The sequence below is a fragment of the Xenopus laevis genome, chromosome 3L (genome assembly GCF_017654675.1).
Source record: "Xenopus laevis strain J_2021 chromosome 3L, Xenopus_laevis_v10.1, whole genome shotgun sequence".
NCBI lineage: Eukaryota > Metazoa > Chordata > Amphibia > Anura > Pipidae > Xenopus > Xenopus laevis.
Window position 1 is genome coordinate 58676911 of NC_054375.1, and position 27239 is coordinate 58704149.

General features: G+C 37.7%; 1 protein-coding gene across 4 annotated transcripts in view; it reads left to right on the plus strand.

Annotated features, from left to right (window-relative positions):
* The window catches only part of LOC108711038 (dynein heavy chain 3, axonemal), a 555753-nt gene that overhangs the window by 478897 nt on the left and 49617 nt on the right, over window positions 1-27239 (plus strand). For all 4 annotated transcript variants that reach the window (XM_018252361.2, XM_041586281.1, XM_041586280.1 and 1 more), the window contains 4 exons: window positions 188-366; window positions 2056-2314; window positions 22589-22714; window positions 26447-26624. In XM_018252361.2, coding sequence (XP_018107850.1) covers window positions 188-366; window positions 2056-2314; window positions 22589-22714; window positions 26447-26624 — 742 coding nt within the window. The remainder of the gene's footprint in view (window positions 1-187; window positions 367-2055; window positions 2315-22588; window positions 22715-26446; window positions 26625-27239) is intronic.

The window sequence follows — 27239 nt, forward strand, 5'->3', positions numbered from 1 at the left end:
CTCATCACTTATGGCTAGTGGTTTCTGTGTCTAGAAGTATATTTCTAGTCATAACCAAATGCTCAGTATATAATGAGATTGAGTTAGTAATTTTGAAATACTTTCTGATTCATCTATAGGCATTTTATTCTGAATAGTGTTTGCTTGAGTTAACCATAGCAATCTGTTGTTTTTTTTTCATCATTAGGTTGCCAACTACTCCAGTGTGATATTCTTTGTCATCTCAAACTTGGAATATATTGACTTCATGTATCAGTACTCCTTGGCTTGGTTCATTAATCTGTATATTAATGCTATCAAGAAAAGCAAATCATCCAATAATCTCCATGAAAGGATATTAAACCTCAATGACTACTTCACAAATAGGTAAGGATAACCTGATCCAGTAAATTCAGATCTACAATGCTATAATCAAAGATAAGAATGCCAAAGGCTGCTGTTCAGTGTGTATAACCTACAGAAAATACTGGCTTTGCAATTCCCTCCTCTATCTGTCAGTGTTTTAGCTTTCATGAGTATTAGACAGTTACGGTGTATCTTCTCTCCCCGCTCTATGTACCAATAGTTTACTGGCAAGGATGAACATATTTTTTTCCTGTTATTTCAGGCGTAAAAATATCTAATGAGAGAAACTGTTCCCATGGACACAGTGTTCTTTCTGGCAGGCTATCTATTGTCTAAAGGGAAATACCAGGTATTGATTGCAGTTGCTCGCCATCTCTTAAAGTAAATAACCCTAAAATATCTTAATTTGAAATGATTTACATTAATCAGCCTTCATTGAAAGGCCTTTCATGGTAATGACATTTTGACTATATACTGTACATCAGTGGTGGTGTATTTATCATAGAAATATGAATACAATTTAAGAGGCTTGGCCAATGTTGTGTTGTGAAACATATTTCAACAGCATTATTACCCCTGTGAAACTCCAGAGTTAGGATTGAGGCAGAATTCAGGAAGCTGTTGGAAATTGGGGGGTAAATCCTTTCTTCATAATACATTTTAATGTTTACAAAATATTAGGAGGACACAAAATTGAATTCTAAATAAGACTAATTCAGGAAAAACAATGTTCTTAGATGTTGTAGATGGATTGCAGCCCCATGTACTGTGTTGGTAGTATCTATATTATTTAAATCATGTGTGGTTGCTGTGTAATGGCATTCTGCAATATGCTATTATAATGCAATGTAAGAATATCTTGCAATATAAGGAAATATTGCATCACTAGGTCACTGTTAGGTGATTACCAAATGTCAAGGAATGAAAGAAGTGAAAAGTGTTTTTGCATATGAATCAGCTATGGATTGCTAACAGTTATCTAAATATTATATAATATATGCCATAGTATATATGGCAAAATATAGTACATCTTATCATAAAAGTTGAAAACAGCATTAACAGTGTCAGTGGAGACTGACAGTTATATCAGTTATATTACTTTATATAGGAGGTTCTGCTTTGGAAATGCATACTTTAATCTGCCTGTGCAGGTGTCCTTTTTCAGTCAAAGGAGCAATGTTGTTAAATTACACTGCTTCAGTCATGTACAGTATTTAGGGTTCCTAAGGAAATCCCAACAATGTCTGCACTGGTCAAAAAGAGACAGATCATTTCTAGAAAAGGAGATAGTAAAAAGGATATGTAAAAGGACCTCTAAGTAAACACATTCAATGTGTAGCTAAAAAAGCATATCTACTGTAAAGGAGAGAAATATGCTGCTGGAAGAGGGGTCTCAGAAAAATGGTGTCCAGCTGTGATGCACAATTTACAGTTAATAGCACCTTATAGCACATATGTACCAAGGACCAAGAAGTTCCTTGGTTTAGTAGGGAAATGTCAAACCATTGTGAGAAGGTGAACCCAAGATCTCTATTACACATCCAGAATAAATTATGTTTTTTAGCCTAGGGAAAGAGCTATCTGCAAAAAAACACAGACTTCTCATTATAGGTATCTTCCCTTGATCTTAAATTTTGACCTCCGTTTTGTTTTACTACAGAATAAATTGTTAAAAAAAATAACAACCCATCTTTTTATTTGAATTTTCAGTATATATGAGCATGTTTGCCGTTCACTCTTTGAGAAGCACAAACTGCTGTTTTCATTCCTACTCTGTGTGGGTTTACAGAAGAACAGAGGCTTAGTAAATGACAAAGAGTGGTATTTCCTTCTAACTGGTGGAGTTGCACTGGAGATGCCACGAACAAATCCTGACCCTTCATGGCTCAAAGATAAATCATGGGGAGAAATCCTAAGACTTTCAACATTACCTCTATTTACTGGTTTGGATGATCACGTCTGTTCACATGTACGTAACTTTTGCATATACTGTATCGCTAATAAGTAGAGTACCGGTATGGGATCCTTTATCCAGAAACCCATTATCCAGAATATCCAAATAATTCATATTTTTTAAAATTATTTATTTTTTCTCTGTAATAATAAGTACCTTGTACAAGTACCTTATACTTGATCCATACTTCGATATAATTCATCTTTACTGGAAGCAAAACCAGCTTTATTGGTTTATGTAATGTTGTACATGATGGTCAAGTACATTTAGAGGCATATTTATTATGTGGTGTAAAAAATGTCAAGATAATGCACCATACATCAGCAGATTTCGCTGTGGAAAAAACAGTGTAAAAAATTACGTAAAACTTTTACATGTTTATGTCTTAGTGACTTCCACCAGAAGAAATGTAAAATAATGGCAACAAATCTGGCGTTCGCATGGTATAAAATAAAACATAACTTGATAAATTTGCCATTTATTTTGCACAGTTTTTACACCTTTTTTATGGGGAATTTTGTTTTACACGGCATAATAAATATGCCCCTTAAGGTCCAAATTATGGAAAGATCCATTATTCAGAAATCCCTGGTCCCGAGCATTCTGGATAACAGGTCCCATACCTGTGCTCATCCTAATGGCATTGATTTTTTTCTGTTTTATTACACACAAGCTATGAATAATCTTCAGTATACCCTTTTTAATGTTTAGAGGTATGAAATATTACATGTACTATTTATAATAATACTGGAATGAACTCACTTATTCAGAAAGGCCATCTCCCATACAGCCCATTTTGAGCAAATAATTCTAATTTAAAAAATAAATTCTTTTTTTTTAATAAAAAACAATACCTTGTACTTGATCCAAACTTAGCTGCGTGAATCCATATTGGTGGCAAAACAATCCTATTGGGTTTATGGTTTAATGATTTTTAGCAGAATTAATTATAATGAAGGGACAGAGATCCAAATTACAGAAAGGTCCCTTATCTGGAGAACAAAGGTCCCAAACATTCCAGATGATAGATCCTTTACCTACAGTATATAAGTAAGAAAAGAGAGCTCCATTTCTAAATTTGCTAAATATTTGTGTTATTTGAGGATTATGTGATTACCAAAGTTAGTAGTTTAAGTAATACATTCATAAACAATTGCTAAGTGAATCAGGGTTGAACTACTGTCCAGAAGACAATGTTCTGTTTAGAATAATAATCATTTTAGTCCTGGGTATGAAAAGGTAGACAGCTCTGTGTGTCCTACTAATATCAATGAGCGATGCAGCTCTGCATTTGATTAGCATAACGATGTGCTAAGAATGTTGTTTATGCACAACTGTAAATAGACCTAGGTCAATCTCACTATGGTTTTAGTAGATTTCTATAAAAGAAAAATATCCATCCGCAGCTTAAAATAATAGTTACAGTATGGTTCTTAACATCTATTGCAATGATAAACAAATATAAAATTGAAACCACAGATATATGACTGTATCATGTTTCATGCTGTCTTGTTTCAGAACATTCAAAACTGTTTTCTGCCATTAACAACTGAACACGCTTAAGTACTCAGATTTAGTAATCCATAGAAACCAGTCCAATGTTCACTAGGAAATATTTCCTTAAGAGTCAAGAGTGAGTTTATTGTCATTTCATCCATATACGTTTGTACAGTACACAGTGAAACGAAACAACGTTCCTCTAGGACCATGGTGCTACACAACACAACATAGATGTACCAGACAACAGAAAAAAAGTGCAAGTGCAAAAATATGCAACTCCTGCAAGACAGGACAGCACAGTGCAGGGACAGGTCAATACAGTGCACACTCAGCAGATGTAATATGTTAAGTAAAGAATGCTAAACGTCCGACATGATGGGTGAATCATTGTGATATGATAGTAGTAAGAACCTGATTAAGTCTTCTTACTAAGATTAATCAAATGGTCTTGCATACCTGAAATGAGTTACAAGTGGATTAGAAGATAAATAGCAGACACTGGAAAAATATACAGTAACTAAAGACAAAGAAAAGCCTTTAAGACTTTTCAAATTTGAATACACTGTAACCGTATTTCTCTTTATCTATCGTAAATTCAACTGAGTATTGAATGTTTACATTCTGTTGTTAGCTTCAAATCTAGACAGATTTGATTCTCTTTTGTATTTTTTTTCAGCAGTCACATAAATTCACCTTTCATGCAGAGATACTGATGGCAAAAGCCAGCTAGCTCAGAAATGCTCTGCTGGAGACACAGTCAGACTTATGGAATTGAATAGTTTAGAAATAAATGGCAATTACTTAATGTTTCACTGAATTATAGATTTTAGATGACTGTTTAATAAGGTTGGAAACACTTAACACAGTTGCTATTGAATTTTTAAATCAAAAAGCAAAAATTCTGAGGTGGTTAATTCGTGCCAGGACAGACTTTCCACTTGTCTATGTGCAGCTTTTTCAAGTATGTCTAGACTGTAATTTCTCTAAGAGATCGTGCAGCTTTTTGGTGAAACAAACCAGTAATAATATTTATTTCCAGTAATATTTGTTTTGTTTGTGAAGTTATGTGGTTTCATTGATGATAGGTTTGCCTGTAGCAATAGCAATAGCCTGTGCTAACTGCACTAGAACTAAATCCTAATTTGTTTGAAACAGAATTTTACAAAATTGGAAAGCTCAAAGACAAAGAATAAAAAAGTATCAAGAAACCAGATATAATGCTCCAGACATGTAGATGTGTAGAGTAAAGAGTAACTTTATATTTTTTCCTGTTGTAGGCACAATTGTGTCCCAAGTAATAGTATATAGGATAGGTATTTAAGCACATGCAAAATAGTTTCCATTTATATATATAGTGCGAAAAACCGGCACTCACGATACTAGGGTCACCGATGCCTGCGTGCAGTCCTCCGTAAAGTAGAATCCATGGAAATGTTAAAGATCGCACTCACAGGTCTTAAGAGTAATAAATGGTCTTTATTGATGGACAATCGCTGACGTTTCGGCTGATACAACAGCCTTTTTCAAAGTGAAAAGTAAGTCAAACAAACGGAAATATATATATATATATATATATACACATACACCTTAACTTGTAGGTGACTGTTTAAATCTAATTGCTGATGGTTATCATTGGCAACATCTCCAGTGATCTGGTTATCTCCAATATTATCAAACATGCCCCTTCTACTACTACATAGGCATCAGCTCAACAGCTTTCTTTGAAGGCTAGGAATGTCAGTGACCCTGTCTATGCACTTTGTAACCACTTCCTGGATTCAGTTAACCCTAGGGTTGCTGATTATCAGTTGAGCCAAAAGCCTGGTATTAGCAGCCTAATGATGCAAATATCTCAGAAACCTCTAAAAATGACTGTAAATTGCTAAAGTACTCAGAGAAGCGCCCTGTTAAAATCTTTAATAGTATATATATTACACTTGGCTACACATTTCCATTAACTTATTTAATGGCCTTAAAAATATGCATGTTTTTATATGGTTTACCAAGGGGCCCATTTACTAAGGGTCGAAGTGAATTTTCGAATTAAAAAACTAAAAAAGTCATTTTTGGGTACTTCGATCATCAAATAGGCCAAATTAGACTGCGATTCTAATTGGAAGTACTTTACAAATTCGACCATTCGTAAATCGAAGTACTGTCTCTTTGACTTCGACACTTCGCCACCTTAAACCTGCCAAATTGCTATGGGGACTGCCTAGAACCTATAGGCAGTATTTGGCTAAGTTTTGATAAGTCAAAGGATCTTTTTGTGAAGTACGATCGCATGATTCGAAGTACGATCGTACTATTCAAAGTACGATCGTATGATCTTAAAAATCCTTCGACTTCGAATGTCGGACTACCCTATTCGATGGTCGAATTTCAAAGTCTTTTTCACTTCGAAATTCGACCTTTGATAAATCTGCCCCTAGTGTTAAAGGGGAGATTTTTGTTGAGCTTTTTTTTTTTTTTTTTAACAAACTATCTTTATAAAAATACTTTTATTAGCTTTAATGGTTTGATTGAAGTGTTAAAAATGGCATAGAGTTAATGTAATTTAATTCACATTTTAATTCATTAGTTACATTTTATTCGTATTTTGACATTTCTTTTTTTTTTACTTCTCCAACCTTACCAGAATCTTTTTAAACTTGGATAATGCCAACAGTCTCAGAAATTGCTAAAGTGCATTAAAATAGTAATTGTTGCATTGTCAATGCATTATAAATAGAGCTCATTGTTTAAATAATCAAAAATTGATTATTTATTATTTGTGCCCCTGAGGAAGACCACTATGGTCGAAACGCGTTTGGCTTACTTAGTATTTTTGTAATTTCTGTTACCTTTTTTTTCTGTAATAAATATTATTTACTCTTTTTGAATTTTAAAAATTGAGTGTGCAATCCGTTCTTGTTCTTTTGCTGGAAAAAAAACTGGCTGAAAAAAAAACAAGTCACTAATTGTTGCCAGGGGTTACCGTCCATGTGCAAATTTGGCCAGTGTTTATAAATGAGCCTTCTAGTCTGGCTTTTATGTGAATGAAAGCCCCTAAAAACAAGCTGACCTATATATACCATAAGTCATATATTTTCTGACATTTAATTTGGTTTAATACATCTTCCTATTGGCAAATTGCAAATACTTGTACTTGTCAATAGGTACAAATACATCATTAAGATCAATATTAAGGCTTTTCTTGAAATTTTTCTTTAAATCTATACCCAGTATGCAGTTTTAACAAATATAATAAGCTACTGCAAGAACAGCACACTGCCTTTTTTATTGGTGGTAAAAGCCCCTAACAGTAATATGACCACAAAAATTAATAATAAGTACACAATTTGATAAATTCAAAATAGATTAATATATATATTTCCACTCAAAACTTCAATTTTCTAAAATTTGTATTTTTTCAAAAAGTTTTCAAATATTGGACCAAACCTAAAATTTACAGCATCTTAGCTCTTATTGGTTTAAATTTCACATCTTTCCAGAGCATGTAGTTACCATGCCTTCACAGTATATAGCTGTTAGAGAATGTAGATAAGTATTTTCACATTTGAACCCCTGTAAATATTCTTTGGAAGGTTCTCCAAACTACCAAATACCATACTTTTTATAACTTAGCATTTTGACGAAAATAAAAAAAAACTTAAAGCTTGCATTTACAGCATCTTATCTCCCATGTGTCCTTAAGTATAGTGATACATCAGCATATTCTTATAATATAACAGCATATATGAATGTTGTAAATCTTCTGTTCAAAGAGATAAAACATGTATTTCATAGTAAGATTGGTGGTCAAAATCCTTGGACAATAACCACAACCATTTAGATTACAAGGTTCCATGGGTTACTCTCCAGGTACAACTTTGCACAATGTTATTAAGTGACCCCAAGTATGTGTTAGAGTAAAAAGTTTGTGTTTAGATTTTACATGAGTGCAGGCAAACAGATAAAACAAGAAGACCACAGGAGCTCATAGAAGTCCTTTAGATGAGCTCTTGTATGGGCCCCTGAGGCCACTACACCCATGGGCTACATGTACTGCTCAATGCCTGGTACAAAAGACTGTTCCTTTGCTACCCAACCTGGAACTGCTGCAGGTAATGTAATGGTCTTTGGCAGTTAAGTGGTTAAACCCTAGATTACTGTATATTCAGTACTATGTCTAGGAAACTGAATCTGTCTTAACTTATAAACATTAAGAAAAGCTAGAACTATTTTTGGTTAATAGTTGCATGTATTGTATTTTATTTGTTTTAAAATATGCAGTTATTCCCATAACACAGACTAAAAATGAGATTTTAAATAGAAGCTTATCCTGCTATAATATGTTCCTTTGGCTTACATATTTTGATAGATACTTGCACTTGCTAGCACCCCACTGTCTCTTAACACTGACTGCAGCATTTGGCATGTCCCACTTTTGCAAAACATAAATAATTCTTCCTGTAAAATTCCATCACATGCGTAATGTGGTTAAATATAAGTATTTCGCTTTCAGTGTAATTGATTTTGGTTCACAGATGTGCACTCATCAAAATGCTATTTACTGCTATTGCTGGAGCACAATATTTAATGTCTGTGTCTGAATTATATTTCTCCTCTTCCCAATAAGCACTGCAATGAAATCTAGAAAAATGGGCATTCTTTAAAATATTAGCCGCATATTTCTTGTTGTTTTTTAGCACTTTCTGCCAAAGTTCTTGTAGGAAAGCAATGCTCTTGAAATATACCTATTAACTTAGGAGACCACAAAAAATGAAAATGTATAGCTATATTTATATATGCATGCACTTATAAATAGCAACGAAACGGAAACATTTTACTGTTTTCCAGTAGTATAATACATTGCACTTGAGATATGTGTGTTTTGCTGAATGGATGAACCACATCTGACAGCTTTTTATTTTTGTATAATGAAAAAACATATTTCTAAGAAACTTCCCATTATACCTTCATTAAAAATTGAAATTGAAAACAGTTTCTGTCTGTTCTTTGGTACTGCCTTTGCAGAAACAATATATCAGAAATCAGCTCTCCCTCAGTCAAGACTCCAGTCTAGACAATTATTAATGTCATTCATTAAGGTACTCGTTGCACTTCCTTATATTTGCCCTTGGCACCAACGTGGGTGACTCACTACCCTGGAGATGCCCCTGCCTTCAAGCTGGCAGCAATTCCAAGATTCCCTCTGAGGGCTGCATCAGTAGGTGCAGCAGGCTAGTGAATTACAGGAAAACATAACTATAATTTTGCAATCCTCACTGTAACAGCTTCAGATGCAATCACATTCATTGTCATGTATCAGGTGCATGGAGGGGAGATATCATTGTAGTTTTGGCATGAGTAGTCAGGGAAAGGAAAGAAATATAAGAATTTGGCAAAAACTGCTGTCAAATGAGATATAATTAGACATTCAAGAAGAGCTAATAAAAACAAAGCTGCAGGCCTTGTGCGTGACATCTACAATTACATAAAGATGTTAGTTCAGTTTTAGCCACACCATTATTTTTAATCTTCTCAAACTCTCTATATGGTACAGTACTATGCTGCAGTTGCATATCTGTATGTCTGACACTTGTAGGGGTTATTTATTAAGGTTATAGTTGAGTTTTCCACAAAAATTTGAGTTTTTAGATGACCTTTTTGGCCAAAACTCATTTTTGGGTTAAAAAAAATATAGAAATTTTTTCATATCACCGTAATTTCTATTTCCAAGTCACTTCCATGGCAGCATTCACCAACATGGGTTAATCCCGCCTATCAGGTCACTGGACAGGAAAGTGTTAACGATCGGTTTAAATACCTTGCTCCTCCCAGCAATCCTCGTCTAGTAACAAGCTCCAGAAGAAGGGAGGGAAGTTGGTGAATGCTGCCATGGAAGTGACTTGGAAATAGAAATTACGGTGAGTATGAAAAAATTTCTATATTTCCCAAGTCACCCATGGCAGACAATTCACCAACATGGGATTTCCCCAAGCTTAAAGAAGGGAGGGACCATTATCGATCAACCAAAAAACTTTATTTAGCATGAACAACAGATTGCAAAATCTTTCTTCCAAACTTTGCATCTTGAGACAACATCACATTCAGTCTGTAATGACGAATGAAGGTACAAGAAGATGTCCACCTAGCAGCCTTGCAGATGAGGTCTGGCGGGGCCCTGGCTTCCGCCGCCCAGGAAGTAGCCATGGCTCTTGTAGAGTGAGCCCTCAGGTCCTTAGGAATCTCATTGCCTGTCAACCGATAAGCTAGAGCAATGCAGGAGACAATCCAGCGGCCAATCGTAGATTTAGCTGGTGCCATACCCTTTCTAGGGCCCCTCGGAATCAGGAATAACTTGTCAGATTTTCGCCAATCCTTCTTTCGCGTCAGATAATGCGAAACGGCCCTCACTAGGTCCAAAGTATGCCATTCTCGCTCCTTGTTAGACTTTGGAGATGGGCAGAAGGAAGGTAGTGTAACTTCCAAATCGGCATGAAATTGGGAAATTACTTTTGGAAGAAACTCAAAAGATGGTCTCATAACCACTTTGTCCGGATAGACAACTGTGTCTGGCTCTTTTGCTGACAAAGCAGAAATCTCTCCAACCCTGCAAGCTGAGGTAATAGCGACCAGAAACAGGACTTTCAACGTCGCATGCCAGTCCGAGGCTTTCCGCAAAGGCTCAAAAGGTGAAGACATTAAGGCTCGTAAGACAATCGTAAGGTCCCAAGGTGGAACTCTGGATTTCTTGAAAGGACACACCCTTCTCATTGCGTTGAAGAACCGGTTAACCAGAGGCTCCTCCGCCCAGGAATGACCACACAATGCAGATAATGCGGAGACTTGACCTCGCAGAGTGCTTGTGCTAAGTTTTCTCTGGAAACCCACAAACAGGAACTGAATCACCTGTTGGACAGTAGGATCTTTTGGGTCAAACTTGTGTTGTACTGCAAATTCTGCGAAACACTTCCAGACCCTGTAATATTGAGCCGAGGTAGAAGCCCTCCGAGCCTTCAATAAGAAATTTACCAGATCGTCCTGGAAACCATATTCTGCTAGCCTCTGCCTTTCAATTTCCATGCCGTCAGTGACAGGGAATCCACTCCCTCGTAGACCACTGGGCACTGGGATAACAAATCCGGCTGAAGAGGCAGTCTCAGAGGTGGCTCTACTGCCAAACTCTGCAGGAGCGGAAACCAAGGGTGTCTCGGCCAATACGGAATTATGGCTATGACCAAGGCTTTTTCGACATCCACCTTTTTCAACACCCTCCAAATCATTGGAAAGGGCGGAAAGACATAACCAAATATCCTGCTCCAATCCTGGAGGAGTGCATCCACTGCTTCTGCCAGAGGACATGGTGCCCTGGAGAAGAACCTGCTGCACTTGTGGTTTTTGTCCGTGGCCATAAGATCGATTTCTGGCCTTCCGAACCTTTGTACTACGCCTTGAAAGGTAAGCAGACATAAACTCCATTCTCCTGGTTGCAAGGTGTTGCGACTGAGAAAGTCTGCCTCCGTATTCTGACTGCCTGGAATATGTAAGGCTGTCAGCCCTTCTAGATTTTCCTCTGCCCACGTCATTATTGGGGCCAGTTCTTTTAGCAGTCGGGCGCTTCTGGTGCCACCTTGCTTCTGCACATAAGACACAGTTGTAACATTGTCTGACTGAATCTTTACCCAGGCATGTAGAATCTTTTCTGAAAAGGCCAGCAATGCCTCTTTCACGGCCCGTAGTTCCAGAATGTTTGAGGAGACACCCTGCAGGTTCCAATGACCTTGAACACTGCGGCCTTCCAGTACTGCACCCCAGCCTCTCTCTGAAGCGTCTGTCGTGATCACCACATACGGGGGGTTTGCAAGGACCATCCCCTGAGTCAAGTTTCCTACAACCAGCCACCAACTTAAACTGTCTTTGGCGTCCTCTGAAACTACAATTCGTGAATTTAGTTTCAATTGTCTTGAAGCATTCTTCCTCAGGAAGAATTGTTGGAGAGGCCTCATGTGCCACCTGGCCCACTTCACCATCTGGATCGTAGATGCCATGAGACCTAGGACCGACATGCATGACCTTACTGAGACTCTTTGTTGTTCTTTGAACTGTCTTATTTGTCTCAACATATGCTGTATCTTTTCTTGAGGAAGTGAAACTATTCCTTCCTGCGTATCCAGGTGTGCACCCAAGAAGACCATCCTTTGTGACGGAAGTAAGCTGCTCTTCTCCCAGTTTATTACCCAACCGAACTGTTGGAGTACCAGGATTGTTCTGTCCCTGAATTTCAGAGCTTCCTCTCTTGATGAAGCCACCAACAGAATGTCGTCCAGGTAATGAAATATAGGCACACCTTCTACTCTTAGAAAAGCCACGACCGTGACCAGGACCTTCGTAAATGTTCTTGGGGACGTTGAGAGGCCAAAGGGAAGGCAGGTAAACTGGACATGTTGACCTCTGAAAGCAAATCGAAGATACTTCCGGTGTGTCTTGTGCACTGGTACATGGAAATATGCGTCCTTCAAGTCCAGATTTATTAGCCATGACTGTGGCGGAACTGCTTGTAGGATGGACGTCAGTGATTCCATTTTGAAGCGCCTGCAGTTGACAAACTGATTCAGAGGGCGTAAATCCAGTACCGGTCTGAATGCCCCGAGGCCTTCCGGACTAGAAAGAGCTTCGAATAGAACCCTAAGCCCTGTTGGGACTTCGGAACCCATTCCACTGCCCCTGAGTTCAGGAGTTGATCTACATACTCCTGTAACACTTGGTCCGAACCTGGTACCTGCGGGACTGAAGACATCTTGAACACATTGCGAGACGGCACCCTGTGGAATTCCAACTGATATCCTTCCTGAATCACCCTCAGGACCCATTGGTCTCTGATTTTGAGGCCCAGACCGCATAAAAGGATGTTAGACGTGCCCCCACTCTGCTGGTCTGAGCCGGCCTGATCTCATTGCTTCTTCTCTGTATGGCTTGAGCTGAAAGTAGAACTTCTTCTATTGGGAGGCCTACTTTCCCCCCTTGTGGGCTTCCAATTCGTCTGTCTTCCGGCAGTCCTTCCATATCTAGGCTGTCTTGAACCCCGAAAGGACCTGTTAATGGGGGAACTAGGCCTCCCCCCTTGACGCCTGAATCTCTTCTCCTGCGGCAAAAATACACTCTTGCCCCTGGAAGCCTTCTTAATGATGGAATCGAGTTTCTCACCGAAGAGCATCTCTCCCTCAAACGGTAACTGACATAAGTTCCCCTTAGAGGCTGAATCCGCCAGCCATGGCTTCAGCCACAAAGCCCTTCTTGAGGACACCGAAAGTGCCATAGTTCTTGAAGCTAGATGTACCAAATCCAGAGAGGTATCTGTCATGAAATCCACCGCTAGCTTCAATTCAGACAACATTTCACGTAACCCAGACCTTTTGACATTAGAAGAAATGGCATCTTCCAGGTTATTCAACCACACCTTCATAGCTCTTGATGTGGAGGTCATAGCTACTGCCGGTCTACAAGTTGCTCCTGCCACTATAAACGTCTTCTTGAGATTGGTTTCGATCCGTTTCTCCATTGGATCACGGAAAGCTGCTGCATCATCCACTGGCAGCGTCGTCTTTCTTGCCAACCTTACCACCGCAGCGTCGACTTTAGGCGGATTGTCCCACAATTTAGAGAAAGACTCCTCCACCGGATACTTTTTTGCAAACTTCCCCTGAATAACAAACTTTTTCTCTGTTCTCTTCCATTCAGAGCTGATGATTTCCTTAATTGAATCATGCACCGGGAAAGTCACCTGTCTTTTCCTGACCGATGGGAAGAATTTATCTGCTGAACTAGACCTAGGTGGCTCTTCCGAAAGACATAGCGTCTTCCTTACTGCCTTTACCAGATTCTCTATCGCTGTAGGATCAAATGCAATCTCTTCCTCAGAAAACACTTCTCCCTCCTCTGAGAGTTCTGAATGTGCGTCCCCAGGAGAATACAATTCTTCATCTGACACATCCGATAGAGACTCATATGGTAAATCTCTGACCCTCTTAGCTTTCCTCTGTACCCCAGAGGTAGAAGCAGTAGCCTCTTGCATGCCTTGTACTACAGCTTGCTTGATGATGGAGACCAGAGCATCCAATTGTGGGGCTCCTGAAGGCTGAGGGTCTGCAGACGCTACTGGGTCCGTTCTTTGAGAGAGTAGGCTCCCCTTTCTGCAATTCAGTTGACACATGTAGGCTGAAAATGGAAAAGACAACCATCAGCCACTAATTATCGTTCTCTCTCATTACATCCATATATCCACAGCCAGCTTACCTAGGACCTTTGGGCTGAGATCCTTTTCCAGAGCCAGGCTGATCCATAGTAACCTGTAATACATTATTCCATAAGCATAAATTCAATTACAAAAGCAAGATTCCACTGGAAAGGCACTCACAATCTGTAGCCGAGTGAACCAACGCTCTCCAACTTCCGGCGAAGTGTACTATCACATCCAGCCAAAACGCCAGCCTTGCACACATTGCCAGCGTCTTCTTATTGCGTCACTTCCTGACGCCGTTTTCCCGCGCGTCAGTCCGGTCGCGCGTCACTTCCGGGCGCGCGTCTTTCGTGTGCGCCATTCCCGGCGCGCGTCCATTTCCGGGCGCGCGACTTCCGCGTGCGTCACTTCCGGCACGCGTCACTCCGTTCGCGTCAACTCAGGCGCGCGTCTTACACGCGCTTCCGCGTCCGTACTCGACGCGCGTCCGCGTCAGTATTGGCGCGTGTGCTCTTCCATGGAACAAACACTTTACCCAGCCTCAAATCCATCTGAAACGGCTGATCCTCTGGACTGCTTCGTCCTCCTCTCTACCCTTAGGAGGGAATTCTTACAGCAGCTCCAGCACATAACCCTGCCCAACGGGTTCTTCTCACCACAACCCGTATAGGGTGCACTTGGAGGCATCAGAGGGGAGAGAGAGAGAGAGAGAGAGAGAGACCCACTCTGGTATGGTAAGCTTAGCAGCCTTTTAGCCATCTGTAGCAGCCTGTAGCAGTCTGTAGCAGCCTGTCGTGACCTGGACAGGAAAAAAGACGAGGATTGCTGGGAGGAGCAAGGTATTTAAACCGATCGTTAACACTTTCCTGTCCAGTGACCTGATAGGCGGGATTAACCCATGTTGGTGAATTGTCTGCCATGGGTGACTTGGGAAACTAGAATTCTTTGAGATTTATCGCACCCGACCATGAAAATAGCTCGAATCCAAAAGAACACCATCTAAAACCTGTAAAGGTTTTAGATGGTACGTTTAAGTAAGTTCAATTAAGTGATATCCAACATAGAACAAACACAGTAAAAGCCAGGGGTTTTCACCACCCATGCCACGTTGCAATTGACTTGAATGGTAACCATTTGTTATAAGCATTCTCAGTAAAAAGAATATCAAGGACTTAAAACTGTATTTGTGAGGTTTAGGGAGCACTTCTGCCATGGAAGGAATGGTTGAACAAGGCCAATATGCTATACATACCTTCCAGATGGACAGGCAGTCTAGCATGTCCTGAGTAACATTCTATTGTACTACTGTCCACAATGCTTGGGACCTTTTCCAGATAAGAAAATGTTTCTGTAACTTGGTTTATTGTTTTTTTAAAAATTACAATTATTCACTTAAACTTTAATTCATAATTCTGTATTTTCTTGATAATGGATTTCTTGATAAAGGGAAACCTGTAGGATGGTGTGCTTCAAAGGGGGGTAGACAAGCCAGGGTGGGTTGCTTTGGACAATAGAACCAATGTTTCAAAATATCCAACTTTTGTTAGTTTAGTTTTACAAAACTCAATAGCTGTTGCACTCTCCGAGTTATTAATTAGTTTAGCTTTCTATATACACCAAAAGTCAAAAATAATCTATTAAAAATATACATTTAGATATTGAAAACAAGGCATAAACATGTTGGTTTGTGGATATAATCATGTTTATTCAATAAGTCTGAAGCACCTGGACTTAATGAGTTTTTTTTAACTTTTTTTTATTGAGTTTTATATTCATAAATAAATTAACAAAATCCCCAACCTCTTTTACCTGTGAGCCACATTCAAATGTAAAAAAGATGGAGAACAACACAAGCATGAATAAAGTTCCTGCGGTGCAAATTATGGGCTGTGATTGACTATTGGTAGTCCCTATGTGGATTATCAGCTGACAGGAGGCTCTATTTGGCGGTATACCTGGGGGCACATTTACTAAGGGTCAAAGTGAATTTTCAAATTCAAAAACTTCAAATTTCGAAGTAATCTTTTGGGTACTTCGACCATCGAATAGACCAAATTTAACTTCGATTTGAATTGAAAATACTTTGAATATTCGACCATTCGAAAATCGAAGTACTGTCTCTTTAAAAAACTTCGACTTTGACACTTCGCCACCTTAAACCTCCCGAATTGTTATGTAAGCATATGGGGACCTCCTAGAACCTATAGCCAATGTTTGTCGATCGATCGAACGATTTTACTTTGACCAAATATGGACATATTCGATGATATTCAAAAAAACCTTCGACTTCCAATATCGAAGTAATGCAATGCGATGGTTGAATTTCGAAGTTTTTTCACTTCCAAATTCGACCCTTAGTAAATGTGCCCCCTGGTGTGTATGCAACTAAAACTTGCCTCCAAACCATTGAAAAAGAAGTACCTGATTTGAGGCCACTTGGAGCAACATCCAAGGGGTCACTGGTTGGGGGCCACTGCTGAATATCATTACCTGGAGTAATGAAAAATTTCTACCCACTATAAGAATGCTATAGCTAAGATGCAAATATATTATCTTCCCCATTTAGAGCTTTAAATGCAACCAGTTTAAAAGTAAGTGACATGATGCAGAGCATGGCCGAGAGGTACTGGTGCCCAAAGCAAGGACACACACACATCTGACTAAACTGCTCCTCACTGGCCCACTCTTCCCACCAAAACCAACTCCCTATTCTGCATTGTGCAAAAAATAAAGATGTAATAGACATGAAATAGGCTAGAACTACTTGACCTTAATTTCCTTATATCAATAGTTTGTTGTCATGTTGCTACTTTGCTACTTACCACTATGGGGCAGATTTACTAAGGGTTGAATTTCGAAGTACAAAAAACTTCGAAATTTGACCATCAAATTAAAAATTCGATTATCGAATTCAACGTTTTTTCAACAAATTTGGCAATCCCGCGGTCGAATAAAAATCGATCGATCGAATTATTAAACTGTTTGCATCGAACGATTCTAACGATTTTTATTCGACCAAAAAAAATGTAGAAAAGTGCCGTGGAAGGTCCCCATAGGCCAACATTGCACTTCGGTAGCTTTAATTTGGCGAAGTATGAAGTCAGTTTTTTTTAAAGAGACAGTACTTCGATTATCGAATGATCGAATAGTCGAACGATTTTTACTTTGAATCGTTCGAATAGAAGTCAGATGGTCGAATATAGTCTATTTGATGGTCGGAGTACCCAAAAATTTACTTTGAAATTCGAAGTTTTTGAAATTCGAACATTCACTCGAGCTTAGTAAATCTGCCCCTATGTATTGCCACAAATTTAATAGAATGATATGCAGAGACCAAAATTATTTGCAATGATTGGCCATGTACAGAAGCAATCATCATCAAAATGGGTATCAGTGGGACATTTTAAGGAGGTAAACTATATTGTTATATAGTTAATTGTCACTTGCAGTAATCACAAGATTGCAACATCCTCTAAGGTCAGTCCTGGTTAGGAATTCCTTGAAAAGCTTCTAAAGAGGGGGAGGTTCTAGGCACATGACAACTCTACCAGGATCTATTCACATAAAATGCATCTTTTTAAATCTCTTACCGCTTCAACTCTTTTGGTGCATGATTTGAAACTGAAATTGACTGTGGCCTGCAACTATAAACTGGGCAGCTCTAGAACGGTCATTTAATTAATGTCAGTAATGGGAATATAGCAGTAGGTCTCATGATTTTGCTTAGAATATGGTATTTTAATGTTGTGTTGTCAGTTATAGTCACAGTTGTTAGACAAGGTGTCACTACAGATCATTGTCATAGGCTGTTTTATCAAATAATAGTTATATGCTGCAGTGCCACTACACCTACTGAGTTTTTTGGTGGCGGGTGTATCAACCTCAATGCATGTGATTATCGTTTACTGATTTGCCTACTGGAAAAAAAGGGGAGAGATTGTGACTCATTCTTGATTTGCTCATAAACCTGTTTTGGCTGATATTGAACACTTATAATAATAATTTTGAGTTGCACAAAAAACTGGAGCAGGATAAAGGCATCATGGACATACAGTCATGAATTGCACACCACCTGGACATGGAAGTGCATCTTCGTACAATTGGTCAATGTGATAAAAAATCCAGTTTTACATTGTTCCACTTTTGATGAGAGGGCAGAATCACCCTCGACATTGAGGAGGTTATTTACTGAAATCCTAATTTATATAATAAAAGTAATAAAAATAGTAATGAAAAAAGCTTGACCAAACTCCCATGACTGATTTTATCTTATTTATTAATAAAAAAAATCAGATCCTGAAAACCTGAGCAATTTCAAAGACCACATTGTCACTTGTTCCAGCTCCTGCTTACACATGGTTTAGCTATGGCAGCATACATCAGTTAGTACATCTTGACAATATCACCATCAGGCAGTTTGGCCAAGGAGTGTATTCACCTTCTTAGGAGACAAGGCTGTCTGATTCTAACAAAAACAAACGCCTGCTGCTCATCTTTCTGAATTTGCTCTCTTTCATCCAGAAGATGAAGGAGACAAAGAGCAGCCAAATAAGAAGCTTGGAATTTGACTGGTTGATGATGTCACTTAATCCCTCATTATATTGAAAGCTTTTACCATTTAGCTCATAAGTAATTAAAAATAGATTTGAAAATTCTTATGTTAGTGGTGTTAGGTTAGCTTTTCCTGCAAAACTTCCATAGATATCAAGCAAAATAATATAGATCGTATCTATCGATTTCTATAGAATCTCAGCAGGTCTAAGCTCTTTATTTTTGAGAAAGTTCTGTGAGAAATCTAACGTTTCACATAAAAAAAAGATTAAAAAAACACAATATACAAGAAAACATTAATAAATCAAGAAGATATTAATTATCACTGAATTTCCTGTGTGCGTGCAACATATACAGTTAAAATATGGATTCTCTGAGCATCCATATATAAACCATAGATATATTTAAATGCCTCAAGCCCCAAATAGTAGCATTGAAGTACTGTGTATCTGCATTATTAGATAATAATTATGTTTGTTAGTAGTAATGTTGCTTTTCAGCTGTTGTTGAGCTACAGATCAAAAACAATGTTTTTTAAAATAACTGTTTTTATTTAAGACAAATTGATGTCAAACACAAATTACAACATTTAATATGGTCTTTGGTATCCAATTGTTTCAAATATAAAATTACTGTTACTAGATCTGCAGGGCCAACTTGTTTTTCCTAAAAGTTTTCACTTTCACAATATAATCTTTGCTGCTACTTCAAACTTATTTTTTAGCTAAATGTCTCCCTCTGTTGGCTCTTCCTTCTCTGACATTATATTGTCTTTATATGACCAGAAAGAGTGGAAAAATATCACTTCTGACAACCGGTGAAAAGGTTTCTATGTAATATGTATTTATCTATGTGCTGGACTTTAACTGCACTTGCACCGGTCCAGCATTGGTCTGGTATTCGCTCAATAAAGAACAAGCAAAAACCTAGAATGCATAGCTCAAAGGAAAAGCAAATTTGGAAAAAGATTTACAAAAGATAGCTAAGTAAAATTGAGTTATGGCTATAACAAAACATGCCTGGTATGATCTTTTTGCAGTGCCTTCTCACTGAGCTAAGCTACTCAGAATGCTAGTGTCACTAGTGTCAATTGATCTCCAGTTGGAACTCTAGTGAACATGTACTCCAAAGCCCTTGGAAAGAAATCCTCATGAAGGACTCAAGCTAAGGCAAAGGGAAACCATGTCTAGCTAGAGAAAGAGAGAGAGAGAGAGAGAGAGAGAGATATTTGATCCTATGTTCAGATGCTCTAGAGGTCTAAGATAAATGTGGTTAGGACAACAGATGTAAAATCCACCACTTAATGGAACCAAGTATTCAGACAGAGGGTGATGGTGATCCCAGGTAGTCTGCCATGAAAAGGCTATTGACTTAAAGTGAGAACTTTTAAAGGAGAAGGAAAGGCTAAAATTAAGTAAGCTTTATTTGAAAGGTCTATATAAATACACCAGTAAACCCTCAAAGTATTGCTGCTCTGAGTCCTCTGTCAAAAGAAACACCACATTTCTTTCCTTCTATTGTGTACACATGGACTTCTGTATCAGACTTCCTGTTTTCAGCTTAAACCTCCGGGGCACGGCCTTGAGCATGCTCAGTTTGCTCCTCTCCCCCTCCCTCTTCCCTTGCCTGCTGTAATATGAGTCCAGAGCTATGAGTGAGCAGGGAGAGACTCAGGCAGGAAGTGATGTCACACCAAGCCAATATGGCAGCTGCTATTCTAAACAAACAGAGAACACTTCAAGAGCTGTTTACTCAAGTATAGTAAAGCATTCTACAGAATAAATATATTGTTATAGCTTGCACTATTGTGGCTAATCTATTGTCAATAAACTGCTTCAGTAGCTTTCCTTCTCCTTTAAGTAATGCACTAATGCTGAATTGCAATGTTTTATTTACCATGGTACCTGAATTTTCAGTGTTTACTAAACCTGTTATTTCCTGTTTAAGACCCATTGGTGCCCACCTGAGCAATATTGCTTTCACATGGGAGAGTGCATACCAACTTCCAATAAATCAAATAGGTCACCTTTGAGTGTGTGAAGACAGGAGACTAACCTGTCATAAGCCTCACATTATTCTATTATTTATATCACTTTATATATAAACTTTGCACTGCTCATTACTTGTGTTAACATTTTAAAGCAAAACCTTTATGTTTTCCATTATGTGCTTCTAAATACAACCAGTTTGAAAAAATGAGTGATGTAATGTAGATCTGGACCAAGATCTACTTGCACACAAGTAAAAAAAGCCAGCACATCTGCCTGACCTGTTTCCAACACCATCACCCACTGGTTCCACTAAAATCAAATCTTAAGGTTGCAGCATATATTCCCTGCTTTCTTATTGTGTGGCAACAATTTGGTGAAGCACAATGAAGTCCCTATGCACAAAGTGAGGTCTATGCAGAATGGATTTTGCCATGCAATACTTGACTGGTCTGCACAGAGCACTGACTTCTACCCCACTGAACACATGTGGGATGGATATAAATTCTTCCCAGTAGAATAGCAGCTGTTGACTTACTTCATATTAATACCCTCGGTTTGGGAATGAGATGTTGGACTGTCAAGTCTCCAGAAAATTATGGCCATACTGTATATTCTAACACATTTTATATGCATAAGCAGTATATTGATGTTACAGATTGGGCAAGGCCTGGAAATGGGTCACCCCACATATTGATTTCAGAACTTGTTTTGGTTAATCCAGAACTATTTTAAACTATGCTGTAGTAAATTATATCTAAGCAAATTACCAATGAACATATGTAGTAAGCTTTACTGCACTTCCATATGCCCTGTATAATGCACTGATCCTATTCAATATTTATAAAAGGGCTGTCAGAAACTAGTTTTGCCTTAAAAGATAACATATGTCAAATCACTATTGTTATATTAATATAAATATTATAATAGGCTTTTTTGATGTTTATGCCAAAATGACAGATTTTAGAATGTGGGTGCAATCTGCTCATTTCTTGATTTTTGGGTCGTTATGCAGATTTTTTACAATATGCACATTATATTAGATACATTCTATATTCTTTTATAGAATCACACATTGCTGTCATGTAAACACAATATATATTCTGTAATATAGAGATGTGAACTTTAGAAGACAAATGATAAACTGAGCTCATTGCGCTCAATGAAAATCCATTTGCCGTTTATTGCCCCAAAAGGTTTGTTTAAATTGCAAATTATTATGAGCACTTTAGAATGAATTACAACAGATAAATGGGGAATGGGAGGAAACGCTTGGTAATAATCAAATAGGAGAAGAAAAGGTTGAGTTCACTTGAAAGAACTGTTGTTTCTTTTCAAACATGAGACTAGTGATATATAAAATTTAAGACTGTCGAGACTTTCTTCAGTTATGAACATCAACATTGACAAAATAGCTGATTTAATGTAGTGGAAATTCACTTGACATTTTCTTACAGTAATTAGATAGACATAAATACTCTCTCTGCCAACTGGAGATAAAGGTGAAGCTTCATATGTGGGTGAGAGTGGAGTTTGACTGCAACAATGTGTTTGTCGGATTTTTTTTTATATATATATATATATATATATATATATATATATATATATATATAATTTCCATTCTGTGCAGTTGTTGATATCGTAGAATTAAATTCCACAGATTAACACCTTTGAGCTTTTTGTCTAAATTAGTGACTTCACATTTTCTTTTATGTTTCATAACAATCTGACTGGTTAATAAGACAGGAACAAGAGATCTCAAAATCCAATAACCAGCACTGTTCCAAAGAGCATAACTGTAGACATATAAGGGATATACAGGTATATGAATATCTCTATAATGTGTTTCTTAACTGCATAAAAAGTGGTATAAAGAAAGCAAACCCTTTAACAACCATTTGACAGACAGTTTCTATCATGGTTGATATAAATGTTGACATACAGAAACGGATTTGCCCACACTAGTTGTTGTTGTTGCCATAGCTCAAAAGTGTATAAATATATATTGACCTTTACTTTTTGCAGCTTGCCGAATGGAAGAAGATCTACGACTCTCCACTGCCCAATGAAATGGAATGGCCAGATCCTTGGGAAGATCTCCTGACTAGTTTTCAAAAATTACTATTGTTACGCTGCATACGACCTGACAAGGTAGTCATACAAAATATAGATTTTTGCTTCATTCCATACATGTATTCCAGCAAAATATGCTATTTCATGTTCCTTTGGTAAAAACAACAACACAGAAGTGAAAAAAATCACATATGCATACATATTATGCCATATACTACATTTGTTATTGTTTAAGCTTGCTGTCAGTGCTGTCAAAAATTAAAATTGATCAAGTTTCAGGGTATAAGAATCACAGGCTTGAAGCACAGTAACTGCTATTCAGATTTTTATAGTGCATCCACAAAACATGTTTGGGGCATCATGGGCCCTTTCTCAAGTGTGTACAATTTCAGTGAAGACAAGCATTTAAGGTACCAGGCAGGAAGTCCCACCCATTAATTACCACAGTAAACCACATTTAACCCTTACTGGTGTAGGACTTTTTTTTACAAAGTATATCCTCACTTTATTGCTCTTGGCCCTGTCTTTGGTATGTAAAAGCCCTCCTTGGTTTATTTCTCCTACTTGATTTATAATGGGTGGCAATGTCTTTTTTTTTGTAACCTCTGCTGAAAAATTTGGTGAGGTTGTCTACAGAGGATTGAAGTTGCTCCATATAAGAGGATATGCATTGTGCTCTTTGGATTATTCGTACATACTTGCACAAGAGCAGGGTTTACATATCTTCTTGAAACTCTGAATAAATGTGTAGCAGAATCAAATACAAATGGGCCCATTTCAGCAGTGTAATGCCCCTAAACATGAACAGAATACTCTTATCATAGGTAAATAGTTTTCCAGTTTACTGCTTATTATTGTCTTTTAACTCACTATGGGGTATATTTATCAAAGAGTGAAGTTAATAGTGAAGTTCCGCCACTAGAGTGGAATTCCGCCACTCTGTATTCATTTCTATGGGATTTTTATAGGTGTATTTATCAGAGTGAACTTTCACTTCACCCATTGATAAATACGCCTTTCAAAATCCCATAGAAATTAATTGAGAGCTGCGGAATTTCACTCTAGTGGCGGAACTTCACTCTTTGATAAATTTACCCCTTAGTATCAGACAGTTTATTTAGAAGTTGGAAGAGTACAGTGGTGCAGTGGTTATCTTTATCATTTTTGCCTAGCAGTTCTGGGTTACCAGGTTCAGATTCAGCCAGGGCTTAATCTGCAAGAATTTAGTATTTTCTCAATTTTCGTGTACTCGTTTTAAACTCCCCTCTAAAAACAGTAGCTCCTGATTAAAAAAAAAAATGTCCATAATGTGAGTGAATGAGAAAGGGACCTCAGATTGTAAGCTCCACTGGGGTTGGGACAGGTCTGAATGTATAAAGTGAAGCAGAATATGTTGGTGCTATATACATAAATGAAGATAATAGATTTGGGATCTTTTCCACGCCCACAGGTTCAGCAGTCAATTTCTATAGAAAAGGGAAAACAATATCTTATGAATTCAAAAGCACTGTCAGGCTGTTGATCTGTTTCTTAAAGACTACTGAAGAAAATAATGAAAATTCAGTGCAACGGCTGCAGAAATCTAACTGTAAATGAGCTTTTGACAAGAGAAAGCAGCAGGTTGTCTTCCTCTCATGCCAGTTCTTTCTGCTGGTAAAGATTGGTATTCAGAAAACCGTTGATCCTTTGTATTTAACTCTCCAAAAAAACATTACAGCAGGGAAGAATGAGCAGATGCTGATTGCTAGGATTTTATAACAACTCGGCAGTCACTCTGGCTGGTGTGCCCAACCTTTCAGTGGGGGAGAATACTATGGAGCAAATAATTAGGTCAAATCTATTAAATGATGAGAGCAGAACTTGAAGATGCGTCAGACCGTGTGCCTTTGCAGCTTCCAATATCTGGAAACCATAGGAGCTTTAGTAATCTTTACTAAGACGATGCTGGACAGAAGGATTTAAAAAAATCAATAGGAAGTGTGTGTGTTTGTGTGTGTCTGTTTATGTAAGATTATGTTCTCCCTACTATAATATATAAGGCTTTTTGACGTTACCAAGGCGCTCCATGACCATATAAAAGCAGATGGCTGTACTACAGGTACAAAAAAGAAAACAGGTACAAAATGAAAAGACTCCTTCCTCTCAAAACGATTTACTATATTTAACAACAGTATATTAAGTGATAAGACATTCATTATGGGCTCTCACTAAGTTGTCCACTCGTCCCATAAATATCAGGATCTTTCCAGCCTAGCTCTCCCTCACAAAAAGCTGCTATCCCAATACCAAAAATGGCAGCAATCCTACTCCTCCTGCATTACATATAACTTATCTTCAAGTACATCATGCACAAATTAACAAATTACAGCAATAACAAATTACAGCAATAACATCCATCTCCTGTTTTTCTGTCTGTATGCTGCCCTTTACACACCAGTCCATACCAGTTTGTTTATTCAAACAATTCCATCACCAGTACTCCATTTTCTTCTTCTCTACAAGTTTTCCTATCCCCCCCATCCACACAAGCTCTCTTGACAGCAATTTGATTTAAATGTTATACAGTAGTTTTATTGAACCTTCTGTAACAGCTCATTCATATTATTGTCTGTTAGCAATAGACAGTAGAATTGACCTGCTGTCACTGAATTTCGAAGAGGAACATTACTTTATTCAGTGCTACTCTTGGTTCTGTAATAGGAGAAAGTATCTTTTATTTGAAGCATGGTTGATCTTTTATTTATTTTTTAGCATGTATCCCATGAGAAATCCCGAAGATATCTGTGCTGGGTTTTGTGGTTTTCAGGAAAAAATCCAAAAAAGTCTAGCGTTTTTATGTGAAAAAAATTGTCAAATCTGAATTTTTCACAAATTTTTGGGGTTTTTTTTCCTCACAGGAAATTTTCAGTAAAATGTATTGATAAATTAGGGGAAACACCTATGGATTTGGTTGGTTTTTAATAGTTTTTTAGAAAATAATGAGGTAAATTCTGACTTTGATAAATGGGCCTCTAAGAGTGCCCTTCTAATGTAAGTTAGAAGGGCACTCTTATTTTTGTTTATATTTTTGTTTATAAGATATTAACCTGTTTTATGCAAATATAATGCAGCGAACTCTTGATGTTGCTATGCTCAGGAAAGACGTCAGAAATATCAGATTCGTTTTCTATACAAATGAATAGATTTCAATTATTGGGAAAAGAAATACTATAGAGAACATTTTCTTTTTTAAGTAAAAGGAAACAATGATCAAGGGTCTAAATACTTATGAAAGGCACTACATTTAAGTGCCTTATTCAGATTCTAAAGTTTAAGGGTTTGGTTTCCTGAGCCATACAACAAATAAAATGGAAGGTTCTAATGACCTTTGAATAAAAAAGAGAATCAACACAAGAAAAAAAAGTAATCATTGTTTTAAGAAGCAACATCTCAAATACTCCTTGCTGAAAAGGGATAGATGATGGGTGCATTTAGGCCATTTTTGTTAACTGAATTGGAATCACCTCTCTGTCTCTCTGCCATTTCCCTTGCTCTGTATTTAGAGTTAAATGTACTTCCATGCCTATTTGCTGCTACTATTAAAGTAATACTGACACTAAAAAATTACTTTTTAAAGTATGAATGTAGTACATTAAAAGTTACCTATAGGTCTTGTTGCTGTTTTTTTGATGAGAGATTTGATGAGAGAACTTTTATTGTTTGTAAAAGTTTCTAAACCTGACTGTTTTGCCAACCTGACTGTCCCATCTCAGCCTGTCAGTTAAAGTTTCCAATGCTAACAGACTACTTTAATTTGTGGCTTTTATTTAGGTTATTCCTGCAGTCCAGCAATTTGTGACCGAGAAAATAGGTCCTGCCTACATAGACCCACCAACATTTGACCTGCAGCACAGTTACTTGGATTCTTCTCCCAGTACACCACTTATCTTCATCCTTTCCCCTGGAGCTGATCCCCTGGAATTGTTAATTAAATTCGCAGAAGAACAAGGTCTGTTTAAAGCTTAAAGGGATACTGTCATGGGAAAACATTTTTTTACAAAATGAACCAGTTAATAGTGCTGCTCCAGCAGAATTCTGCACTGAAATCCATTTCTCAAAAGAGGAAACAGATTTTTTTTATATTCAATTTGAAATCTGACATGGGGCTAGACATATTGTCAATTTCCCAGCTGTCCCAAGTCATGTGACTCTGATAAACTTCAATCACTCTTTACTGCTGTACTGCAAGTTGGAGTGATATCACCCCCCTCCCTTTTCCCCCCCAGCAGCCAAACAAAAGAACAATGGGAAGGTAACCAGATAGCAGCTCCCTAACACAAGATAACAGCTGCCTGGTAGATCTAAGAACAACACTCAGATGTTTTTCATGGTATCAGTATGTTATCTTTTCACTAAAGGTGGAGTTATCCTATATATATCATAATAAATGTATTACATGTGCCAAGTGATCCTGCAAGAATTCAGAAAAAAGCTTTTCCTTCCCTTTAAATATAAAACACTTTCAGGGGGATTTTCATGTAAGTATCTGAGCTAATGCATAAAATGTATCCTTGAATGATCCCTTGAAGTGAAAGTATTTTTGGCAAAGTTATTTCTATACACC